General features: G+C 46.3%; 1 protein-coding gene across 2 annotated transcripts in view; it reads left to right on the forward strand.

The window, feature by feature from the left end:
• ATAD2B (ATPase family AAA domain containing 2B) overlaps nt 1-17,137 on the forward strand; it is a 107,747-nt gene that overhangs the window by 24,238 nt on the left and 66,372 nt on the right. For both annotated transcript variants that reach the window (XM_066596739.1, XM_066596748.1), the window contains exons 3-11: nt 239-288; nt 1,740-1,887; nt 3,923-4,025; nt 6,419-6,548; nt 8,422-8,541; nt 10,759-10,834; nt 12,608-12,709; nt 13,692-13,803; nt 15,354-15,469. In XM_066596739.1, coding sequence (XP_066452836.1) covers nt 239-288; nt 1,740-1,887; nt 3,923-4,025; nt 6,419-6,548; nt 8,422-8,541; nt 10,759-10,834; nt 12,608-12,709; nt 13,692-13,803; nt 15,354-15,469 — 957 coding nt within the window. The remainder of the gene's footprint in view (nt 1-238; nt 289-1,739; nt 1,888-3,922; nt 4,026-6,418; nt 6,549-8,421; nt 8,542-10,758; nt 10,835-12,607; nt 12,710-13,691; nt 13,804-15,353; nt 15,470-17,137) is intronic.

Below are 17,137 nucleotides of genomic sequence, written 5' to 3' on the forward strand. Positions count from 1 at the left end.
GAGGGGGGGGGGGGGTGCCGGTTGTAGGAGGCCACTGTTGCTTCTAGATAGACCCTGTAGAGTCCTTGGGGTATGTTCACATAGCACATTTCTGTTGCAGATTTGATGTAGACGTGTCGGCCGTGTCTGGGTACGCTTTCTAAAATGATTGTATAAATGGAGTGACAATTTTTTTTACATAAGTTTCATAAACCGTCTGCAGGAGCAGAACTAATGTGCCGCTGTGTTTCCATCGCAGGTTATTGTCTCAGACCGGTGCTACTTTACCAAACAGCCACAGCAGTCTATGTGAGTATTGCTACTGATCCCTCTTGTCCAGCTAGTTTTTCCCTCTTTTTTTGCTCTACTGCACCTAAAAATAACTGTCCAAATACTTGAGTAGAAAATGTATTGTTTTTGTGTCTGCAGCTCCTACAGGGAACTACAGGTGACCTTATGTGGGGCGACTGTCGCCCCTATATACTCACACAGGAGCCGTTCAGTGAATGGAGGTGGAGCGCAGAGAGCTATTCCGCCCGCCTCCATTCAGAGTAAGGCACTTTTAGGTGGCACGATAATCATTCAAATGACTGAACGCCCAACGAGAAACGTTCGCTCTTTCCTCGTCCGTTTTGTTCAGGCATAACAACCATCGTTGGCTCGTTAGCTTACCGTTCAGTCCTTTACATTTGCTTATACAGACTGAATGCTGCTCCTTTGAATGAGCCAACTATGTATCTGCCTGTCCAGACGGGCCGCACAAGAGCGAACGAGCCGGCGGTGACGTCACTCGCTTGTTCAAATGGAAAGCCACACATCTACAGGGACTCTTAGCAGGTGGTAGTTCATAGATGAGCGACCGCCTATTTACACCGGTCAGCAGTCACTTGGTTTTCAGATGAGCTAAAGACTAAGGGACTCCGACAAGTGAGCAAATGTCGCTCACTTGCCCTGTTGGGTCCCTTAGGTTGTGGTCACATTGCGGGGTAAATCCGCCCGTGACTTTGTTGCAGGTTTTACTTTTTGCTTTGCAATGAATAAAATGTGCAGCAAATCCGCCATGTTTATTTTCGGCTGTGGACTCCTTCCACTATGCGTGATTTTTAATTAAAACCATATGGGTCAGAAGCGGCGCGCCAATCGTATGTGGAAATACAGTGGAAAACGGAACTGGTGTAAGGGGGGGACTCACCGCAACTGAACCGGTCCTACATACTAGGCACCGGTCAGTTTGTTGGTCCACGTGAGCCTCTCAAGCCAAAGTTTGATGAGATAGAAGTTAACGGTCCTAGGACATCCCTGAGGGAGGGCAGCAGAAGGCGACTCCAAACAAATACGTTTAAGGAGGAAAGAATATGCAATCAGGATAAAAAGGAAAAAACACACTTTTGCGCTCCGTCAAACTATGTCAATACATGTGGGGGTCTTACCTGTTAGGGGGTGCCTGGACTCCTGGCACCCCTCATATCCAAAGAAGCAGAAAATCCAGTAGAGAAAGGCGTATTCCTGCTTCAGGGCTCAGTATATGGTATGCCCTGCGTGATTTTTGGGGTTTGCTAAATCCCCATTCACTTACATTGTACTGTATGCAATCCACAGCTGGAATTCTTCAACCATTCTGCTGTGTGAAGTCGCCACTTAGAGCGCAGGGCTTGCTGCTGCGAGGTAGCCATTGTTCCTAGCCTTAGAAGCAAGAAGAAAGCCAATGCCAATATCTGGTGGGAATGAAATGTTCTTACTACTTTGCTTTCCCCCTGCAGCTCTTAAAAGCCGCTGCGTGGAGAAGGAGAGTAGCGTCGACCATTCCTGCATTAATGGGGTTCGAGAGGTCAGGAGAAGCTGCAGATCGAAGAGTAACAGATTTGAGAGCTTGAACCAGAGCTTGCTGTTTGATCAGCTGGTGAACAGGTGAGCTGAATGGTCACTGGCCGCGGCCACTTATGAGCAGTTGCTGCCCCCTAGTGGCAGACTTTATTATGACATCTATAAGTACTGTGACTAACCGCTGTATTTAACGGGTAGTTCCATCCTATAATGCTATGGGCCATCGCTGTGATGGGTTGTAATGTAATCGGCAAAGATCTAACCTCTGGGATCCCATCTTTCCGTCACAATGACATATTTTGGCTGCTTGCATTCCAGAGAATGGCAATGTAGCTCTATTCAAGTGAATAGGGCAGTGTTACACAGCGGGGGTCCGGGTCCATCGCTGGTTAGAGAAATACACTGAAGAAACGAAGGCACTGAATGATTTCTGTGGTCATCCATTCTTAGGATATTCTAGCTTTTTGCTCTTGTGGGACAAACCCTGTAGGACAGGTATCCAGTAAACGGGGCTAGTAATGCAGTAACTTCTAGTTAGCATAGGTTTTCTAGTATAGCATGCCAGCCCTTCATGTAAATGGCTGTCAGCAGTAGCCACATGGATATCAGGAAGGAATCTCCGCTGTGGACGCTTCGCAGAAAATTCTGATCCGTGTGAATATTGCATTGCACTGTCCGGGATTCTTCACCACTGGCCTACAGGTACCGTCAGCACTATACAAGTCTAGTGAGTAAGGCTTCTTGTGGAGACTCACCAAGTTTGCTCAGGGTCATCTTATAGCATGTGCAATGCTCCCTGGGAAAAATGGTGTATACATACCCCGGAGGAAGAAAGCTGGTGCACCTCTTAGATAGCAACCATGTCGCTCCATGTCAGACCCTTTAACAGGCCTTGTGACATGTTATGTCTGAGAAGAGGCGATGGCATTTGTACAATCACCGCGGCCTCAAACAGCTAAGTGGTGTGAATCCCAAACAGCAGTCTAACACTGACCATCCTGAGGATACGTCTTCAATATCTTAGTCCTTGAAGTTACAGGTATTAACATGATTACATTTCTAGTAGCCAATGTGCGGCATTGTAAATCTGTGGCAGAAATCAGCAAATTAACTCCAGATTTCTGCTGAGGATTCGGAGGTAAAATCCATGCAGGAAAATCTGATTCCGCCACATGAACGTACCCTGAGGGCTCATGTCCACGGGTGGGGCAGATCACACATGTGGGAGCCGGCAGTGGAATCCGACCCTGCCCGCGGCCGAGGACCTTGCTTACCTGTCCGGGTTATCTTTTTTTTTTTTGTACTGCAGAATCTGGAGCTTGTCCTCATTGTCAGCTGCAAACGGGCCACGGATCGGACGGCTTCCATTCGTGCGGGAAACGCACTGAAATGGAGCATGCTGCGATTTAATTTCTGCATCCAAAGGTCCGCAAATCAAATGTGCATGCTTTAATTCAGGTGCAGATGTCTATAGGCGGCTTGAACTGCGGACCATCCTTGCAGGTGCCCAGCGTGGATTCCGCAATTTGAATCTGCCCGTGGACATTGGGCCTTAAAGTGGGTTTACATGTCGCTTTTTTGGTGCAGGATTTTCAATTTTCACGTTTTCAATTGAATTAAAAATGAAGGGGGAATATCTGCTGCGTGTCATGTCCAGTCATCCTCATTGCTTAGCTCCACGCCACCATGTGCTTTCTCCTTTAGTGTTGCACAGGTGATGTAATTGCCATCATCGCAGCTGTTTCCTCTATGAAATATACTCAAATCATGTTCTCTTGGGGGACTTGCGGGTTGGAGTTCAGAAGTGGGGTATATGATAAAGCAGTAGTCTGTGCAGGTCTAACTATATTGGAGGTCACACAAGGACGCCCTAGAAGCATTCAGTCATCCTCTTCCACGATCTTCACTGGAGCTGCATGGTCCAAGATCATTAGTTTTATTGGACAGGGCGGTCATTTTGAGCAAATGATTACTGAAATACTCCAAAAGTACAAAAATGCTTCTTGGTTGCCCATCTTGTCGTACACTGGATTCATCACCCTTTAAAACTAGAATAAAAGTGTCTCTGCTCTTTGGTAAAATGGTGAAGATGTAATTTAATTTATTTCTTGTTTTAAAGCACCGCGGAGGCCGTTCTCCAGGAAATGGACAATATCAACATCCGGAGGAGTAATAAGTCCAGAGAGGTGGAACGGCTGCGCATGTGGACAGACACGGAATTTGTGAGTCTTATTTATACTATAGCTCCATGTTAAAGCTAGAAGAGGAATATGTAGAAGAAATGATGATCGGGCACAAGGCCGTCTAATATGTACAGCTCTGCGCTTGTCAGGTGGTTTGGGGAACAACAAACCTAGAAAGGAGTAAGCGGTAAATCCCGTTTTTCGGTCTGCTTTCACTTAAACATTGACTTATAGGTACCTTTTTCACAGGGCCATTATCGCCCAAACTCACTGGAAACAGTAGTTGGAGTTGTTAGCAAAACTAAAAACCATGTGATTGTCGGCCGTGTAAACAGGAGCCGCGTAATCTTTGAGCAATGCCCGTTTACTGTGAATGGAGGCGGATGGCCAAAATCCATTCACTGCACAACTATCACTTCTGTGTAAAGCATATAAGCGATAGTCAGTGGGACAGCTGCAGGCGTCTATTGAAGGCATGCAGATGCTGAGACTAGTGGTTACCATGTTGTACCGCACACACAGTTCGGCACTCGCCCACTGCAGTGAACCATCCTATACAGTTGGAATAGGTCGAACGAGTCCCTTAATTGCACCTTGATCCTCTCTCTCTCGGTCCGTCCATCTCTCCTTTCATGGCCGACTTCACCCAAACTCTCCCAAGGGTGAACTTTCCTCCCACTCTGGTGGAATGTGATAACCATGGACGCCTGTCTACTAGTCTTAGGCAGCCTGACGGTGCAAGGACAATGGTCCAGCTCGGAATAGTCTCTCCGTATCCATGTCCTGGAACTCTGAGCCATCTGCCTGTCCGACTCGGTAGTCTCAAATTCTGTCTGGCCACCTGATCCGTGTTAAATGGACAACGCAATGGCTGTCACGTACATAAACCACCAGGGAGGCACAAGAAGCGCAATGGTGATGAGTTGGATGAAGGCGTAAATTCCAGCTATCTTGGACAACCACATCCCAGGTGTGTAAAATTGGATGGCAGACTTTCACAGCAGGGAGCGAATATACCCCGGAGAGTGGGCACTGCACAATGAAGTCTTCGTGGACGTATGCGCCAAATGGGCATGCTAGACGTGGCTTTGATTGTGTCCAAACTCAACAGTCAGCTTCCATTGTTTGTGTCATGGACTTGGGACTCTTGGGTCATAGCTGTGGATGCCTTATCGATACCATGGAATCAGTTCTGCTTTCTGTATGTCTTTACAACAACTCTAATTCCACGGCTTTTCGAGAAGGCCACAACAGAGGGCATCACAACAACCCTGATAGCGTCGGACTGGCCAAGTTAGCCTTCGTACGCTGATCTCGTGTCTCTATACGACACACCCTGCTCCGCTCAGATAGGCTCTGCTGCTGCAGGGCCCAGAATGTCACCCACAATTGCTAACGCTATATTTGACTGCGTGGCTGTTGAATTCCCGGTCTCGAGAGCGCAGGGGTTCGCTGACCCCATAGTTCAGTCTATGCTCAGGCCCAGGAAACCCTCTTCCTCTTGAATCTGTGGAGGTCCATCTCCTGATCACTTGAGCAACACCACCTTTGGCCATGCACTGTTCTGTCCCCAGAATTCTTTCGTTCCTCCAAGAAGCCATCTCTTGTAGGCACCTTTGCAGTTATCTCCCATCAAGACCATGCATGGCATTTCCCTTCCTTTTGCTGTCTTGGAAGGTTGCCTTCATGGTAGTTTTCACTTGGATTCGCCACATTGTCATGCAAATTTCTTGTGCTTTATTAGGCGATGCTCCGCCCCCCATTCCATCATTTATCCCCAGGGTGGTTTGGACTTTCTACCTCCTAATTAGAATATCGTTTTGCCCTCTCTTTCTCTCTGAAGCCCTCATACCCTACTATGGACGGTCCTCTTCACAAGCTTGACAGCATACGCCCACTGAAGAGTTATCTCAAACAGAATCCTTCCGCCATTCTGGTTCTCTATACCTCATTCCTGGCCCTCATTGGATCAAGTCGGTGATCACGGAGGCCTACCGCACCAAGGGGTGGACCCTGCCCCTTCAGGTCACAGCCCACTCTATTCTGGGTGGTGTCTCATAACGCCACTGCCCTTCAGGTTTGCAATGCTTTGCCCTGGTCTTCGCTTCATATGTTCACGAACGGGTGTATACTTGAGCATCTTCTGCCGCTGCTCTTGGTCCTGGGTTCTGCAGATGGCATTACCTTTTACATCTTCATTTAGTTGTACGTTTTATGTCGGCTCACATGAGCCCTGGGACTCTGGGTGGGTAACAGTCCTGTTGTCTTCTATGTTACATAACGTTTGGTGACCCGTTCCCTCTAAGCCGGTATTCCTGATGCTAGTTTCTGCTTTGTGAAGGTAGATTCTCCTAATCTCTTGCCCAGATATCTGTGTTGGTACCGGCTAATTTGGGAATTAGAATTTAGTGTATCATTTGCCTGTATTATAGGAGAACATGGACATGTACTCCCGTGTGAAGAGGAGGAGGAAAAGCCTGAGAAGAAACAGTTACCCCATCAAAACTCGGCACGAGGAGTCCTCCGAAGGAGAAGAGGAGGAGGAGGAAGAGGTTTCTGAAGGTGTCTTGCTTATGGTTTAATATCCCCCTTATAGGCTTTGTATTTGCTGGCTTTGTAGGGTGCGTCCATGCTTGTCAATTTTGTAAATAAGGGAGATGGAATAAATCCTCCACAGTGCCACCTATTGAAAGGCAGCATTCCTTCGAGTCAAAGTGGGACTTTTTATACAAGTCTTGTTACAATGACTGGGAATCAAAAGCAAAGCCAGACTCCATGTACATACAGCTGTTTCCGGGTTATTGCCCATCATCAGTGTACAGTAGGAGTCTGGCTTTGCTAGTGAGAGGCCTGGGACAGGGGTCAGAAACGCTCTTTTCTCCTTAGGGAGAGCAACTATATACTATAAACTAAGTGAGGAGACTCAAATGGCCATCTCCCTTATTTGCATATTACCCAGAGGAGCGTGCGTGGCCATTTGAGTCTCCTCACTTAGTTTATAGTATATAGTTGCTCTCCCTAAGGAGAAAAGAGCGTTTCTGACCCCTGTTAATTTTGTTATACATCTCTTGTAGACCCACACAGATTCAATATTAAGTCCACCGGTTTTATGTCGCAGTTTACACCAGTAAACTGTCTGCATCATATTTCTGAGATGTTTTAGGGTGTTTTCACATCTGCACTGGGGATTCCGCTTTTTTGCTCCATTTGGGAAGCAGGAAAGGGGAATCGCCGCAGCCGACTGGTTCAGTCACTGCGCAGCGCCATGTGGACCCCATTGGCTATGGGGTCTGCCCGGCTTAGGGACTGAAGAAGCAGCTCTGCATGCAGCACTTTTCCTGTATTTACAGCCTGATCTGCAACGGAACCTCCTCAAGACACTTGTCTATAAAGCCCATAAAATGGGGTGGTTTTTTGGAAATCTGGCATTTCCTAAATATGACCTTTGTAAAAATGTAGTTGCAAAAACTGTCGTAGACCTCATCCAACTAGTAGGAGGTATAAACGTAGACTAGACGGCCCCTAAAGATGCTCCAGATTTATCATCCAGCATTAACTACTTTGATCAATCTGACACGTTTAAGACTGAGGCCCCATTCATATCTGCGTCTGGGATTATCTGCTGGGTCTGTGCTGGAGGCTCTGAATGGTACCTGCTGATGCCGATGTGAATAGGCCCTTAGTGTGTACTGTCTAATGGTGCCCATACACCTTCAACAACTGTCAGGCGAACCATTGTTGTTTCCACCGACACATGAGCGTTCGGCTTGTCTGCGTATTCCTTGGGTTAGGGAGTTAAGCAGCAGACGGTCACCTCTGGCGGCAGCTTATTTCCCAGGAAATAAAAGGATCTGGCATTTGAAATTCATGGTCCCCGATCCTCAACATCATCATCCTATAGGTCCCATCACTAGGACTGGCTGTGGGCGGAGCTAAGATGTCACAGGATGGTGCATGCCCATCTCCTAACTGACATGGATGGTTGTGGTGTTGGACACTTTCCCACCCATGGAGCTCAGGAGTAGGATGACCGGCCGGAAGGTGTCTGTCAGAAGCTGCAGGTTCTGCGCTGAACAGCACATCAGTTATGTTGTTTTGTAGTTTATATGGAAGCGTCCTCTAAAGACTCGCATAGCTTAGAAAGCGCAGTCCGGGCATCCGACTAGTGTAGCGGTTGCCCCTAACTGCTATTTCTATAACGTTCATAGGCTTCAATGAAGAGATTTGCATACATGCAAAGCCACCTCTGTGTTAAGTATACAGCGGCGGTTAGGGGTATCCCAGTCTTTACATACACGGATGTCCCATCTTTGGCAGCGCCACCTATCGGGCACCTAGAAGAATGTTACTGTGGTCTTTGATGGTGCTCACAATTTCTTGCTAGGATTTTTTGCTTTTATAGAAACCTGGATAACATAATATTTGTCATCTACAGAATCCCAAGAAGAAGGTGAAGACGGGGATGAGGAAGTCGAGGTAGAAGGAGAAGAAAACGATCGGCCATATAACCTGAGGCAAAGGAAAACTGTGGAAAGGTACCAAGCTCCTCCCATTGGTAGGTCATGTGTTCTGTCTCTAACAAACCGTACATGATCAGAGGGGCAGTGCTGCACTTTAAGGGCTGGCTACCCTATATAGAATAAGCACAGGGCAGCGGATGAACGATATTGGGGCAACTTACTATTATAATGGAAATGCTATGCCATGATGCCTTGTCAGGCTGCACACCATCCTGCAATGGAGGGGTACATGACGTGGCCCCATCCATCAGCACCTCATACCCTTTGCCTGCACCAGTTCCCTACGTTGATGCAGGTGTGGGCGAGCTGGATGTTCCTATAGACTGGTGCAGATCACATGCCCCTCGATTGGCGGACACGTACAGAACACAGCAGCGCTGTACAAGAGGATAACTTCCAAAGTCATGGGGCGTTGATTTAGAAATAAAGGCACAGAACTCCTAATCTATTGCCCTGACCTTATTTCTTATAGGATTTGCCATGTTGCGTAGATTAAGTTCAAATCTGCTGCCTATTTCCACCTTTTAAGCCAATAGCATGGCAGATAGGTTATCCTACTTACCATGCGATTGGGTAAAAAGCTGCAAATGAGTAGTGAAGGACTGCTCTCTGCCAGGGACAGCGGCCAAGAATAACTTCTATTGGCAGTAGCAAAGAAATCAGCACTGCGATCTCTTCTATACAGTAATTTACTGGATATGATAACTTGATTAATACTTGTATTGTGTGGAGGCTGGTCTGTGAGTTACTGAATCTCTGGGGCTACTTGCATCGCTCTTGTGCAGATCATGACCTTGGTCCGATTCATTGAAAAGAATCCTGTCTTCGAGGACCTTTGACCCCATAAACTACATTATAGGGCTCAAAGGTGAAGAAACAGGTGGTCCGGGAAACTGATACTCATCAGGTGCCCCATTCCAGCTCTGTGTCCCTGCGATGTTGGTACGGCGCATGTAGCGTTCATCTCTATGGGAGAGCGTGTGCACAGAGCTGGCTGAAAAGAGTTGCACTGTATGCAGAAATAGGGCACTCGAAGAGTGGGAAACACAACTCCCCAGACGCACTCTTACTTCACCTTTTGAGCCCCATTAACCTAGTTTAGTTGGAACTCTCCTTATTTGACACGCAGTGGGAATAGTAAGGGTCCTTTTACACGGGCCGACGTTTTGGGTGCAGGTGCTTGACCGGTGATCTCAGCGATGCTCCTTCCTGTGCTTTTATGGAACGATGATAGTAAATGGAGGCGGAGTGAGGTGGCGATCATGCAGGTCCGCCTACATTCATAAAAGAACAGCCTGCTTACATGGACCAATCCGTATTCAGTTATAAAGAAACTGAACGACGGACGAACAACAAGCGAACGCATTCTCATTTGTAGTTCAGTCCGGGCATGCACATAGAACGATAACCATTCAGATTCCTCCTGGATGTGGGAATCAGAGTGATTTTATCGGCCCATGTAAAAGGGTCCTAACATCCAGTTGTGAATTTAAAATGTATTTCTACATTGCCAGAGGGAATAACTGAGGAACAGTACAATACAGAATTGTAAGAAATGATGCTCCAGAATTATTTTGTGGGGAATACAATCGTTTAATGAGGCAGATGTGTCGGTAGAAGTGCCAGGTCTTGTGTAAAATGTGGGCAATGCAAGACACATTACCTTAACAAGCAAACCATCTATGAATCACATACTTCATGGGGGGAGGGGGATGAGTATGCACTAATAGTAGGGAGGTGTGAAATGCTGAGCCTGAGGCCAGAGGGTAAAACTTTGCAAACAAAGGTGATGGGCTTCAGTACTTTGTCAAAAGTCCTTATTTTTTAATACAGATCCTTATAGGGGTTGTGCGGGAGGAAAAAAATGTAAGGGGAAGTGATAAAATAAAGCGCTCATACTTGCCTGTCTTCGGTCCTACGGAACACAGTTGACCGCCTTCAGCCGCCCGATCCTGTCATGTGCCGTGGCATCAGTACTCACATTTATGAGCGCCACGATGCCAGGATTTCGCTGCAGTCTCTGATTGGCCACAGCGGTCACCTGACTTCTGGTGACAGAATACGGGGGCGGTGCTGCGGAAGACAGGTAAGTATGTGCTGCTTCATTTATTTTATTTTTTTTTCTCGCACAACCTCTTTTTTTAAAAACATATGGAAAATGAAGTACCGTAAAAATCGTTGATGGCGATGTATGAATCGGTGTCTTGTGTCCATGAACCACATTCACTTATGATTCCCCGTTGGTCTTGTAGAGCCAGCACATCAAAAAAAGCGACAAAGCACTTTGTTTGATACACACAGATCTCCTGCAAGAAGAAGCCATATACGGTATGTACTGATATTCTGAGTAGGTCCTCTTTCATGCTTTACTGGTTTTATTAACTCCCTAACCGCGGCTGTGGAGTCGGTGTCAGTGGAAATGTAACGACTCGGCTTCTAAAAAATATATAGATTGTAAATATGCTATAATTCAAGGCAGAATGTGTTGCGCATTTCCTCTCCTAGGAATTTTGGAAAGTTTTAAAGGTCCGATCACTAAGCGCATTCCGTATTTACACTTTACTGAAGATTTGTCTTCTGAAATTGTATTCCAATGAATAGATTTGATCTAAATATCCGGATTAGTTTATTGTGACGGTGATGAAAAGCCTCATTATTTTAATACAGTAAGTCTATCACTTAAACAGGAGTCATAGATGAAGAAGGCTGAGTCTGGGAAAAGTTGAGGAGTTGGATGTTCGGCTTACAGTCTCACTGCCCCTAATACTCGCATTACAATTAGTACAACCTTCCAGGAATATCTCTTCTTACTGTTGTAGATTTTGAATTTGTTTTATGTAAATCTAGTCGGCGCTGAACTGTTACCTTTTAGTCCATTTTTAACCACTTAGTAAGCAAAGTTGCAGCCGTCATAACCTTTAATCTCTCCTGCTTCCTAAAGGCCCACTTACACGGAGCGATGATCACTAAAAAAAATCGCTAAACTGATCGTTAAATTCAGTCCAACCTAAAAATCGTTGTTCAGCCTTATCAGCAGTTCTCCACGGGGAGTGCTGATAGCATTGTTTCCCCATGGAGAGCAAAGGATCTGAGCGCAGATAAGAGCCCTCTGGCTCTTAACTGCGTTCAGCGAAGTCTTCATTTGCACACTTAATTGCTATCAAGTAGCTGAGTATCTACTTACTTAATAGTTTATGCAAAATGATCGCTCAAAGCTGTCACTCAAACTGTCGTTTGAGTGATCTTTGAGCGATCATCGGGTCGTGTAAATGGGCCTTAAAGGGGTTGTCCCGCGCCGAAACGGGGTTTTTTTTTTTCTCAAACCCCCCCGTTCGGCGCGAGACAACCCCGATGCAGGGACTGAAAAAAAAAAATGCACAGCGCTTACCTGAATCCCCGTGCTCCGGTGACTTCTATACTTACCGGTTGAAGATGGCCGCCGGGATCCTCTACCTCCGTGGACCGCAGCTCTTCTGTGCGGTCCATTGCCGATTCCAGCCTCCTGATTGGCTGGAATCGGCACGTGACGGGGCGGAGCTACACGGAGCCCCATTGAGAAGACAAGAAGACCCGGACTGCGCAAGCGCGGCTAATTTGGCCATTTGACCATTTTAGACGGCGAAAATTAGACGGCAACCATGGAGACGAGGACGCCAGCAGCGGAGCAGGTAAGTGAAAAACTTTTTATAACTTCTGTATGGCTCATAATTAATGCACAATGTACATTACAAAGTGCATTAATATGGCCATACAGAAGTGTATAGACCCACTTGCTGCCGCGGGACAACCCCTTTAAGGGTGCTATTATGCGTTTAAGTGACTTGGCGTCATTCTTTGATACTTGAGTGTTCCCGTGATTTGTTGAGCGGAGTATAATTGGAAGCGGCCTTTAATGTTTTGTAAGGAAATGGAATGTAAGGGCTGAAGACTTTTTCTCAATTATCTAACCTTGATCAGATGACTATGAAGGCAAACGCACCCCAAGTATCCGCACATCCCTCTTGGTTGCATGAATGGCTAGAATTTTACTTTATGTACATTGTGAATTTTTATTCTTTTACACTTCTATATAAAGCAGCTTCCTCACACTTTGCTTTATAGACGAAAGAAACATGCGATTCACAGCAGCGATACAACGTCCTCTTCAGACGAAGAACGGTTTGAAAGGAGAAAGTCCAAGAGTATGGCCAAAGCGAGGAATAGGTACTCCACAGAATCACATGCTTGAGCACCCAGCTTTATATGGGTTTAGTATTGGGACTAAGTAGTATTACCACCTTCCATCTTACACTATGTTGACTAAAGTATCGGGGCACACGTAGAAGTGATGAAATTCGATTTTATTTGCACTTTTGAATACAATTTTAGCTGCCCTTGGCCTCAGTGACTGCAGTAACCCTCCTAGATATGCTTTCCAGCAAATTCCTGTAGATGTGTGCAGGGATTGGCCTCCATTCCTCGAGAAGAGCTGCAGATAGTGATACAGGGGTGATGAGTGTTCACAGATACTGCATTCTAGTTCATCCCAAAGATGCTCCATTGGATTGAGATCCGGACTTTGGGCTAGCCTATGAAGTTTGCAGACTTTCTGCAAAGTATTGCCACAGGGTAAATGCCCTATTGTCCGAAATATCTCTATACCTATTGGTGTTGAGGGTGGACCTCACTCTCACTATAACCAGTGGCTCTAGTCCTTCCCATCAGACGCACCCCAACATTGCATATCCCCTTGGCCTAGCAGCACAGCATTGGTGGGTGTCCCAAAACTTTTGTCAACATAGTGTATATGTATACAGTCTGCTCCCTTCTTGTGACGCTTTTCCCGGAGTCTTCCCACCTTGTCGACTCGCCATTGCTGTAGCCTGGCACATGTACGTGTATAAACATGTATCTCTTGCTGGTGGCAGCCTTTAAAAAAAATAAGTATATGATGTATTTGTTTCTCTGTTTTTGTAGAATTTGACCCCGTATTAAAGGGTTAAAGTTATCTTTGCAGTTTTGATGCTCACTAACTTGTATATTCTATGGATATAAAATAAAATTGCAGCGTTTGGACATTTCATTGAAATTCTGGCAGCGATCTCCTATTAATCCCAAGTCTCTTTAAAATTAGGATTAATTAGTAGCCCTTTAAAATCTGACTACCTTGTTCCACATTGAATCTTTCTTTCACTTTGGATTGCAGGTGTTTACCCATGAACCTCAGACCCGAGGACCTAGCCAGCGGCATTTTGCGTGAACGGGTAAAAGTTGGTGCCAGTCTGGCGGATGTAGACCCAATGAACCTGGATCGATCGGTGAGTGTTGGGAGGTTATGGAGCACTGCAGCTATTAAGGCCCTCCACCCCATCATCCGCAATTGTCTGATAGTAATGACATATCCTGTGTATATCCTCCAATATCTGTGGCAATTAAGCCCCTTAAAGGGGTTTTTAGAGAATAGGGGTGGTGATGCCACACCTATACTTGGCTTGTGTCTGGTATTGCAGCTTGACTTCACTGAATTGGACAGGGCCGAGCTGTAACCTTTTAGACAGCTGTGGCACTGGTTTTGGAAGAAAGCAGTCTTCTAATCTTGGAAGATGTCTTCAAGATACTTTTAGTCAAGTTTCCCAGACTGACCTTGGTTTTACTAAGCTGAACTTGCAGCTTTTTATTTCCTCCCCACCCTTTTCATGATGGTCTGAGTTCAGGTCAGTGGACCTACTTTTCGGTAGGGGCACTTGTCCGTAATACAGATGCAAAAATATAATTATTATATGCTCAGCTTAAAGTGACTTTAGTAAAGTGCAACAAGTTGAGAATTTGTTCATCTGCTCTGTTGGTTACTAAGCTACCATTGTAAGGACAGGAAGGGTCTTTCCAATTGGAAAAGTCACTCTGCCTCTCGATTTATCTAGAAGGGTCTCGGGAGTATACACGCATCGGGGACAAATCTTCCCACTTGTTCCTTGTTCACATGGGCGCCAAAGTCGCATGATTTTGTCGCATTCCTACAATGCTTCAGATCGCATCTATGTGAAGCCTATGGCTTCCTATGGGTTAATTGACACTTGTGGTGATTTGTAGCGTGCGACAACCCCACACAAAAAACCTTGCAGGTCCTGTGATATGCACGCAACTCGTAAGGTTTTGTAGCCCATGTTTCCCTATAGAGCCTTCTTCTTTGTTGTATCGCACGAAAATGCGATTTTTCAAGTGATGCCACTTTGACAGTAGGAAATCCTACTGTCAAATCCATAACCTAAGCCCTAGCTGCAGGAAAAATGAACAAAAACCACATACATCACCTTAGAAGCGCTGTTAGCTCCGCTGCATCTTCTCCCCGGGTCCCTGGCACTATTCTTCTTCATCTCCTCTGGCCGGGGATTGAAAAATCCCCACCTCCTGGAAGCGCTGCCTCTGAGTGGCTGATGCTTGGCCAATCACAGGCAGCGCTTGATCAACCAATCGCAGCCATTCATCGATCCCTGGCTCTGATTGGCTAAGCGTCAGCCAATCACAGCCAGCGCTTCCAGGAGGCAGTCCCCGGACAGAAGAGATTAAGTGTCGGGAAGAAGCAACAGCGGAGCCCCAGACAGCGCTTCTAAGGTGATGTATATTTATGCTTTTATGCAGCTAGGGCTTATTTTCGGGGTAGGGCTTATATTTCAAGTTCACATGAACAAGGCCTTATGCCGATCATATGGTCTGAGAGGAACAATCTAGCCAAAGCTAATACTAAGAGGGCAGGGTTTGGGTGTGTCCATGACTTCTCACTTCAGTGGTCTCTGAATCGCAGTGTCATCCCCTGCCCTATCAGACCCTGACACAGGATTTATCTGTACTTGTATTCTGCTTCTTCCAGGTTCGCTTTGACAGTGTTGGAGGGCTGAGTCAGCACATTTATGCACTCAAAGAAATGGTAGTTTTTCCCCTTTTGTATCCCGAGATCTTTGAGAAGTTCAAAATTCAGCCTTCTCGGTAAGTGCTGGTCATCACACTATGCAGTATATGGGCAGCCTATAACCTGATCTCTCAGTGAAGCTGAATGGTGGAGGGGAAGAGGAGTCTGATATTTGGAGAACGAGGCCTTTTTTTTCTTTAAGATGTACTACTAAGTTTCTTACTACCTTTTGCCTTGATGTATGAAAAACCTAGAAATGATAGTAACTTTGTATTAGGGAGGACTTGGTGACAGATTTGTCACAGGATCGGCAGTACATGTAGGTGTTATAACGAATAATGTACCCCTGCAGTAACCCCTCTAGGGCTTCAGGTTAGGAAGCTCAGATTGTCACTTCTACATATTGAGATTTTTTTTTTCTTTGTCCCAAGAGTCAAAATGTTCTTGCCTTGCAAGTCCTGATTCTGGATTTGTGATTAGATGGATTGTATAATGAGTGCCTGATGTTACCTGCAGTTGCCACTAGATGGCAGCGTCACCTTGCCTGCGGGTTGTGCGCTCAGTACTACAGTTACACAGACCTGTTATAAATACCGTCTTATTGTGGTGTCACACAGTTATAATAGGAGGTTTAGTCAAATACGCATAATGTTCCTAGTGGGAAAGGGGGTTAAATCTCCTGGCAGCTGCTGCGGTTCGCTGCGACCAGCGGGGAGAGCGCTCGTAGGACGGCTCAGCCGCTCCTGTGTTGCTGGGATTAGCTGCTTGCATAGCAGATGGCTGATCATAAAGCCCTTCTCTCAATAAAGATCTACTTTTAAAACCTGCCTCTTAATAGATTGCAGCACTGGCTGGTAGTTCAGAAGAAATGTCGACCATTAACGGGTGCGTTGCGTCCGTCGCATTCACAGCGCCAATGTTGTCCTTCAAAAGACGACCCACAGGCAGTCGGCTATCAACAAGACGCCACCTTCACTGCACCTCTACACAGGAGCTTGGCCTCTTACATTGGATAAATCTAAGCATTAAAGGGTCATGGTGGGCGAAATCCAGCATGGCCAGTCCTTCCCTGTGACACCTGCCATCAGGGGGCGCTGAAGAGGCCCCTATACCTATTGGCTCATCCTGGAGTTAGGTGGTTACCACTTTAACATTTATTATCTATGTATGTCGGGTCCAAACTCGGGAACCTGCAATGATCAGAGAGGCCATGACACTCCTGCCAGCGCTACAGTCACAGCGTTCTGTACGTACCAGTGGTTGCGCCTGGTACTGCAGCTTGTCCCATTGGCTTCACAGTGCTGATCGATGGGAGATTTAATGGGAGGACAGTGTATGCATGCAATGAAGAGTAAATGGCCACTCAGTTCGCCGGCTTTTCAGGTGGACAGCAAGGGAACAGGGTGCCAGGTGAGCAGGAAAGGCGCATCCCTGGACTCGACGCACCTCTCTTTAGTTTATGGGGCTCGCAAAACGTGACCGATTCCCTTTTAATAACCCTACGTGCCTCACAATATTATATTAGTGATATGATCATAGCTTAAAGAGAACACTATTGGTGGTCCGTGCAGCAGGGCTCTGGACAGTTGGCATCCGTTGTCTGGAATTGGACCTTGGACTACCAGTTAAATACCCACGGTTCCTTATGTTATGTAATGCATTTTTAAAAGTGGTCTAATCACAGATGGCTACGGTCTTGGATCCGGTGTCCATAAACACCAGCATATAGCTGCTCTTGATGTGGA

The sequence above is a fragment of the Eleutherodactylus coqui genome, chromosome 1, assembly GCF_035609145.1.
Source record: "Eleutherodactylus coqui strain aEleCoq1 chromosome 1, aEleCoq1.hap1, whole genome shotgun sequence".
Lineage (NCBI taxonomy): Eukaryota > Metazoa > Chordata > Amphibia > Anura > Eleutherodactylidae > Eleutherodactylus > Eleutherodactylus coqui.